The sequence below is a fragment of the Procambarus clarkii genome, chromosome 94 (assembly GCF_040958095.1).
Source record: "Procambarus clarkii isolate CNS0578487 chromosome 94, FALCON_Pclarkii_2.0, whole genome shotgun sequence".
NCBI classification, from domain to species: Eukaryota; Metazoa; Arthropoda; class Malacostraca; order Decapoda; family Cambaridae; genus Procambarus; species Procambarus clarkii.
In genome coordinates, this window is record NC_091243.1 from 5,042,510 (window position 1) to 5,051,677 (window position 9,168).

Consider the following 9,168-nt stretch of genomic DNA (forward strand, 5'->3'; position numbering starts at 1 on the left):
TTGTCGTCTCCTCACCTTCTGGTGTGTGGCTTAGTCTTCACATCTTCAGTCATGTTATTGTGACTCATCATCTGCAAGTACATAAATAAACTGGAAAAGGTGTAACGGCATGCTACAAAATGGCTTCCGGAACTGAAAAAGAGGAGTTACGAGGAGAGACTAGAGGTGTTAAACATGCCAAAACTAGGAGAGAAGAAAAAGAGGTGATATGATCACCACTTTCAAAATACTAACAGGAATTGACCAAATTGACAAAGAGGAATTCCTGAAACCAGCAACTCAAATCCAGGTCAATCCAGGTCAAAAGGTTAAATCCAGGGATCCCATCACAATGGTTGTACTATACAAATCACTTGTACTGTCTTGATAAATCACTTGTCTTGAGTACTGCTCAGTACTCACTTCCCCTTTCAGAGCAGGAGAGATTGCTGAAATAGAGGAAATACAGAGAACATATACGGCATACATAGACACAATAAAGCACCTAAATTATTGGGATCGTCTCAAAGCTCTCCAAGTGTACTCACTAGAAAGAAGACGAGAGAGATATAAAATAATATACAGGTGGAAGATACTGGAGAACCAAGTACCAAATCTACACAGTAAAATAACAACATACTGGAGTGAATGATGTGGAAGAAAATGCAGAATAGAACCAGTGTGGAGCAGGGGTTCAAAGGCAAAATCATAGAACACTATATAAACATCAGAGGTCCACGGTTGTTCAACATCCTCCCAGCGAGCATAAGAAATATTGCCGGAACAACCGTGGACATCTTCAAGAAAAGACTAGATAGTTTTCTTCAAAGGGTGCTGGACCAACCGGGCTGTGGTGGGTATGTGAGCCTGTGGGCTGCTCCAAGCAACAGCCTAGTGGACCAAACTCTCACAAGTCAAGCCTGGCCTCGGGCCGGGCTTGGGGAGTAGAAAAACTCCCAGGACCCCATCAACCCGGTATCAACCAGGTAACTTCACAAACAAAGAGGACAGAGATTCAAGCTAAGGAAATAAGGTGCTGAAAATATATTAAAAAGTTTTCTTTTGCAAACAGAGTGGTAGATGGTTGGAACAAGTTAGTAAGAAGGTGAAGTCCAAAACCATCAATAGTTTCAAAGATGTATACGACAAAGAGTACTGGGAAGACGGGACACCTGTCTTAGTTCTCTCTCTGACTTCTTGGTAAGGGTTAGCCATTTTTCTTTTCATTCTCAGAGGACCTTATTTTATGCAGCTTTTGTATGTTGGATTTCATTCAGTGCCTCCCCCTTTTTTTCCTTGGATTGGTTGATCACTTGATCATTTCTTAGCCTAGTGTGTCAGGTAGCAGTTTCACCACAATATTGTCTTCTGAGTATTCTTTGTACCCAGAGAGTATATCCCCGATAATGGACGTATATATTGTGTTGTCATTTCATTGCTTTGGTGCATTGTACCACTATTACAAAAATGAAATGCAGAGCATTTAAGTAAATTTGAAGATAAAAAGAGGAAGACCAGAATGTATAGAGAGAGAGAGAGAGAGAGATATAGAGATAGATAGAGAGAGAGAGATAGATAGAGATAGAGAGGTAGAGTGATAGATAGATTGATTTAGTGAGTGTAAGAAAGCAGGGGATTGAGTGTAATCATCACATTGAATATGGTGAGATCCATCTAAGAGGAGGGAGTGAATGTACTTACAGTATAATGTGTGTAGCAATTCGAGGAGAACAGTGTACATCTAGTTTGATGAAGTGGTGGACTACTAGCAGTGTGTGGTGGTGCATGATAAATGTGTATACAGTGACACCTCGGCTTACGAATGCCCCTCTTTACGAACTTTTCAGGTTACGAGCCCAATTTCTTCATAAAATCCGAATCGGGTTACGAACTTTGCCTCGGGTAGCTATTTTGTTGATATGCGTATGGCCGACCTAGCGCGTGGTGGCACGGCGACTGCACCTCGTTTCACCAATGCCTTCCGCCTGGTAACAATTGCGCCTGAATTCTTTGTAAAGAATTTCAGTGTTTTTTTGGATTTTTGGGTGTTTGAACGCAAAAGTAATTGTTATATATCTCGCCATGGGTCCCAAGAAAGTCAGTGATAAGGTTCAACCTAAGAAAATAGTTGTGAGTAGAGGCAGTAGAGGATGTCCCTTGCTCATTAAGAAAATGTGTGAAGTATGGGAAGAACTGCAGAGTTTTGTTGAAGAAACTCGCCCAGATAAAGCTGTAGCAGGCCATTGCATTGACCTTTTAAATGCTAATGTGATGTCTCAATACAGACAAGTGTTAAAACATAGGGAAAAACAGGTGTCTTTGACAGATTCTTAATAAAACAAGCAAGCAGTGAGCCACAACCAGGTCCTAGTGATACTCCTGCAAAACGTAGGAGAGAGAGTACCCCAGAGAAGTCATCACTGCTTGATGTTATAATGGAAGGGGACTTCCCTTCCAAACACTAACACCTCTCCTCCTCCCCTCCCCATTGTTTTCCATACGCCAACAAGATTCATCAATAAAGGTAAGCAATAACTTGTACATACTTTAGTACTAAATTTGGGTGAATTAGATATAAAATTTACTTTGAAGTTAATATTTTTGGGAGTGTGGAACGGATTAATTCAATTTACATTATTTCTTATGGAAAAATTTGCTTTGGTAAAAGGCGGTTGGTGATGCAATAGTAATCTTTTCTACCAATGGTTTGGAAAGTCATCTTAGGTTTCAAATATTTGTTCAAATCTTGTGTAAGTATATACTGTATAAATTAGAAAGTTTCTATTTACTATTACCTGGAGCATACCCGGAGAGGGTTCCGGGAGTTCTACTTCCTGAGCCCGGCCTGGGGCCAAGCTCAACTTGTGATAACTTGGTCTAGCAGGCAAGCTGGAGCAGTCCGCAATAGTAGTATATCCGCAGTAGTCCGCATATCCACTACAACCCAGTTGGTTGTAAAACATTTAATTTAGTGAGCATACTTTCTTGTTGACTAGCTTCTCTCAGCATTGGTTAAGGCTACATTTAGCAGTGGATTGATGAGGGTGGAACATTATATTATAATTATTTATTTTCAGATATATGTCACCAAGTTTTAGATCTGTATTCCCCAAACCGATCTGAATCAGGTTCAAGTTCTGCTGACACTTCTCTTGTCATGCCTGGAGCTGCTCCACGACGACCAACTACACCAACACAGACCAGTAGTGTAGTTCTACCTCCTGCCAAAAAAGCAAAGAAAGAAGAAGTGAAATCTTCTCCAGCCAAGACAGAGGCTGCTACCCCAACACAGCCTTACCAGTACCCATACCAATATGCCAATTATCCTCCCTCCTATCCATCCCAAAGCTCTTCTCAGGCAACTTCTACTGCTACTTCCCAGCGGTATCCATATTCATACCCTACGTCAACTAGCCAGGGACCACCACCTCAGGCCCCGCCACCCCAGGCACCCCCTCCAGCATATCAGCCGCCTCAAAGACATTACCCACCTCCCTCTGCAGCTACATGCCAGGCTGCTGCTACGCCACATTATGCCTCACAACCTCCTCCATCACATTATTCCACAACAAGTCATCCTTCTGCCTCGTACCATCCACCATCCACTACAACACATTATCCAACACCACCCGCAAACCCCCCTCCTCAAAGCCACTATCCCCCTCCTCCACATGGGTCTACCTCCTCCTCATATTATGCTGCATCGACTTCTGCTAATCCTAGCTATCCTACAGCAGGTCCATCTTCATCATATCCATCTCAAAGTTCCTATTCCCACTCAAGTTCGAGACAGTACTAAAATTATAATCTTGTACATTTCTTTGTCTTTCCATCTTTGAATACAGCCATTATGTAACTATTGCACTATTTCTGTGGATTACCATACATAAATGAAGTTTGATTAGGTTTACACTCAATTTTGACACACACACACCTAGGCTAATGGTCAAATGATGAAATTATTATTTTAAAATTTTACATAAAAGTAAAATTTTACAAAAAGCAATTGTAATGATCAATATTTTGGATGTATCTATCTTGGTAAACAGTGGTTGTGTAAAAATAGTTTGTTCATGTGTATACTGTATTGTAAAAACTTAAAATAGGCAAGTGCCTATTTTATTCCACACATGGGGTTTATAACACAAAATATATATAATTGTGGAGGTCAACAGTCTTTTTGGGCAAGACTGAATATTCAAAATTTATATAGGATGTCATTTTATGAATACAGTATTTCTGGTAACAATGTATCAGAACATAGATTCTCTCATGTTTTAAATTTGCCTAAAACAAAAAGGAGATTAATATAAGTACAGTTATGCAACTACAATGAAAACTTCTCGGAAAATCAAAAGAAATTATTGAATTACTAAGTATAAGTCATAAAGATAGGTGTATAAGCTGTTGATATATACTGTCACTTACAAATTATATTGTTTATATATATATTTAATGATGATCTAGCTAACAAGTTGCAACAGAGGGACCAATCTGAGCAGGCTTTTGTCATTATTATTATAAGAGTGAAGTGATGGTTTAATACTTTGGGCTTTAGCCTGGCTTGCTCCTAATTGTTTTGTTCTGAATCAAAAAGTAGTTTGAATTTTATCTTGGAATATGTAGCGTTGTCAGTTTCTTTAATTTTGTATTTTGCTTTTGTAATGCACAAAGGGAATCTTATATGGTTGTGACTAGGATGTACTTGACCAATAATTTGTTATGGTCCTAAGAAATAATAGTCTAATGTGATGTATTTGTTGAAATGGCTGTATCAAAATGAACAGTTTCTTGATCATAACTTCAAAATTATATTTTACTAGAAGTAAGACCTCTCAACCTTCTATTTGACTTTTCCTCTCGATACAATATACCGGTAATAATGAAAGCTAATTAAAGAGGAATTACTGAAAAGGTTGGTCACGTTCTCTACTTCTCTACTCATATGTGCTCTTCATAGTTGTAAAAGTCTACAGATAGTGATGATTATTTTTTCTCATTTGCGCTAGTACCTCTTACAGAATTTTGCTTTCTTTGTAACCCCTGCACTGTGTGCCTGTTACATGTGACAACCCTGGTATGCATGCATTTTTTTTTTTTTTTTTTTTTTTTGTATTCTAATAATGTTAAAATGGGTTCCCCTGATCATGCATGGGAAAGAAAAAATTAAATACACTATCACCCTTTGTGGTGAAGCAAAGAATTCTCGGGATGACATCACCAATTCATGCTCGCTCATGCAGGAAAAGCCCTAGGCAGGTCGCTTGGGTTATTCAAGCATTAATTCATGCTCGTTCATGCAGGAAACACCCTAGGCAAGTCGCTTGGGTTATTCAAGTACCAATTCATGCTCGCTCGTGCAGGAAACGCCGTAGGCAGGTCGCTCGGGTTATTCAAGTACCAATTCATGCTCGCTCTTGTAGGAAACGCCCTAACCTGCCAAACACACACTGAAACTACGACGTTGGTACAACGTTCGAACAAGTTTTAGCACCTCCTGACCAGTTATAACAACCAATATAGCAAGTTGTAACAACGTTCTAATACGTCATAAACACATTAAGCCAAGATGTAACAACTTTATTACAAGTTGTAACAAGCGGAAAATAGAGACAGTTTCAGTTTGTGTTTCCAGGGAGGCAGGTTGCTCGGGTTATTCAAGTGGTGAGAGTTGAATCGGCTTTATTGAGTACTTATTTACTGTACAAATATTTGCTCAAAATAAATTGGACATGTATACATTGTTTATGTAAAGCAGCAGTTACATTAAAATCTTTCTGTAACAGACGCTGCTATATAATGCGTAGTGCTTTTGATAATTACTTGCCCAAAATGTCTGTGCCACTATATACAGTATTATTTTATTTGAAAAGCATTTTTGTTAACTTAACATGTGCAAATTATGTATTTAGGTAAATAAAATTAATGGTAAAAAATAGTTTCATTTCTTTAATTAGGTATTTAATTTGGTATTTCTGATATCTGTGATGCCTGGAGAAACATTTGTGTGCATTGGTTTGAAACTTGAGAAAGTGTCATCTATGATGATGCAAGGAAGATTCCAATTTTTATTAATGTGAAATATAACTCGTGCGAGGGGCAACAACTTAAACAAGCCACAATGTAGGACAGAAAACGGATGCTTTTTCACTCATAGGGTTATAAACCTGTGGAACTGCCAAAACTGTAAATCCTGACATTACTGCAGTTCAAAATGCAATTGGAAAAAGAATCCTTGGGAATATGAGAAGCCACCCTGTTTCCTGTCCTCATTGAAGCCACTGGATAGATGGTGGCCCTCAGGAAAATATTGTCCACTGGGATCAATTCACCAGAACTCACTTGGATTATATTTATATTTATGGGGCCTCGTAGCCTGGTGGATAGCGCGCAGGATTCGTAATTCTGTGGCGCGGGTTCGATTCCCGCACGAGGCAGAAACAAATGGGCAAAGTTTCTTTCACCCTGAATGCCCCTGTTACCTAGCAGTAAATAGGTACCTGGGAGTTAGTCAGCTGTCACGGGCTGCTTCCTGGGGGTGGAGACCTGGTCGAGGACCGGGCCGCGGGGACACTAAAGCCCCGAAATCATCTCAAGATAACCTCAAGATATTATACAGTACTGTATGCGATCGCTTATCCGAATTTCTCTAAATCGAATATATTAGTTATCTAGCCAAAACTATGTGCTGATAATTTTCTGCAAAACTTTGCCATATCCAGACAGAAATCTGGAGATTATGTAACATAAATTTTCAAGAACTACACATTTAAGATAGACAGTATCAAACAAAAAGACTAACTACAACAAGGTAAGTTCTAGTTTTTTGTATTATATTTTTTATTTAAAGTGTGGAAATTCAAATTAAGTTGGTTATGGGACAAAAAAATTTGAATATGGTCATTTTTGGACTTCCACAGTAATAAATTCTGCTTATCTGGTGAGGGGTCCTTCCCATACAGTCCGGAATAGTGAGCTTAGACATTAGAGATACAGTGTACAGACAGGTGTTAAACTTAGCTACCCAGGAAATCATAGCCAAAAGGAACTATGAAAGTAAACTTACTCAAAACATTACATAAAAAGTAAAACCAAGACAAAGGACTCTGTAGGACTTTTAAAAGACGAGACCAGACAAGTTATAATTGACGATAAACAAGCAGCCAACACTGAATACTTTACTATTCACACTAAAAATTGAAAAACTCTGAATACCCCTACAAATAGTATAACGATGCACATCACAAGTATAATATGAACACTACCATATGCAGCAGATCGATAAAGAATAGGACCTAGTCATCGAAAGTTGCACAATTATATATGAGCTGCAATAGAAAATAACCAATCCTTAGGAATATTCTAAGGAACATATGACTTCAAGGAAAAGAAATTAGTGGTTATTCAACTGTACAAGTCTCATGGAGACTTGTACTCCTTAAAAAGCACAAGTGTCTTAGTAGTGCTTGTCTTGGTTGTTCTTGACATGCAGTTAGGAATTCTAGGCAGGACAGAAATGGTTGGGTATATTTCCTATCGCCTAATGCCTCTGTTCACCTAGCTGAGAGTAGGTATCCGGGAGTTGGTCAACTGTGGGCTTGCATCCTAGGGAGGGTCAATAGTTTAACCTATTGAGGTCCCCCCAAGTTGGGGGGGCCTCAATATAAGCTTAACATACATCCATACATACATATATACATACATACATATATATATATATATATATATATATATATATATATATATATATATATATATATATATATATATATATATATATATGTATATATATATATATATATATATATATATATATATATATATATATATATATATATATATATAAATATATATATATTTATTTATTTATTTATTTCGCCGCTAGCGGCCAAAAACCGTGCGATTTTCGCCGCTAGCGGCCAAAAATCGTGCAAATTTCGCCGATAGCGGCCAAAAATCATGCGCATTTCGCCGCTAGCGGCCAAAAATAGTGCGATTTTCGCCGCTAGCGGCCAGAAACTATGCGATTTTTGCAGCTGGCGGCCAAAAATAGCGCGATTTTCGCCGCTAGCGGCCAAAAACCGTGCGATTTTCGCCGCTACCGGCCAAAAACCGCGCGATTTTCGCCGCTAGCGGCCAAAAACCATGCGATTTTCGCAGCTGGCGGCCAAATATCGCGATTTTCGCCGCTACCGGCCAAAAACAGCGCGATTTTCGCCGCTAGCGGCCAAAAACCGTGCGATTTTCGCCGCTAGCGGCCAAAAATCGGGCGATTTTTGCCGCTGACGGCCGAAAACCGCACTATTTTCGACGCTAGCGGCCAGAAACCATGCGATTTTTGCAGCTGGCGGGCAAAAATCGCGCGAATTTCGCCGCTACCTGCCAAAAATCACGATTTTCACCGCTACCGGCCAAAAACCGCGCGATTTTCGCCGCTAGCGGCCAAAAACCATGCGATTTTCGCAGCTGGCGGGCAAAAATCGCGATTTTCGCTGCTACCGGCCAAAAAATGCGCGATTTTCGCCGCTAGCGGCCAAAAACCGTGCGATTTTCGCCGCTAGCGGCCAAAAATCGGGCGATTTTTGCCATTGACGGCCGAAAACCGCACTATTTTCGACGCTAGCGGCCAGAAACCATGCGATTTTTGCAGCTGGCGGCCAAAAACCGCGCGAATTTCGCCGCTATCTGCCAAAAATCGACCGATTTTCGCCGCTACCGGCCAAAAACCGAGCGATTTTCGCCGCTAGCGGCCAAAAACCATGCGATTTTCGCAGCTGCGGGCAAAAATCGCGATTTTCGTCGCTACCGGCCAAAAATAGCGCGATTTTCGCCGCTTGCGGGAAAAAATCGTGCGATTTTCGCCGCTAGCGGCCAAAAATCTTGCAAATTTCGCCGCTAGCGGCCAGAAACTATGCGATTTTTGCAGCTGGCGGGCAAAAATAGCGCGATTTTCGCCCCTACCGGCCAAAAACCGCGCGATTTTCGCCGCTAGCGGCCAAAAACCATGTAATTTTCGCAGCTGGCGGTCAAAAATAGCGCGATTTTCGCCGCTAGCGGCCAAAAACCGTGCGATTTTCGCCGCTAGCGGCCAAAAACCATGCGATTTTCGCAGCTGGCGGGCAAAAATCGCGATTTTCGCCGCTAGCGGCCAAAAATAGTGCGATTTTCGCCGCTAGCGGCCAGAAACTA

At 40.4% G+C, this 9,168-nt stretch overlaps 1 protein-coding gene across 2 annotated transcripts in view; it reads left to right on the top strand.

Moving 5' to 3' along the window:
* Positions 1–5,435, top strand: part of CycK (cyclin K) — a 29,782-nt gene extending 24,347 nt beyond the window's left edge. For both annotated transcript variants that reach the window (XM_045729351.2, XM_045729350.2), the window contains one exon: positions 3,057–5,435. In XM_045729351.2, coding sequence (XP_045585307.1) covers positions 3,057–3,778 — 722 coding nt within the window. In that variant the 3' untranslated portion in view covers positions 3,779–5,435. The remainder of the gene's footprint in view (positions 1–3,056) is intronic.
* The last annotated feature ends 3,733 nt before the right edge of the window (positions 5,436–9,168 follow it).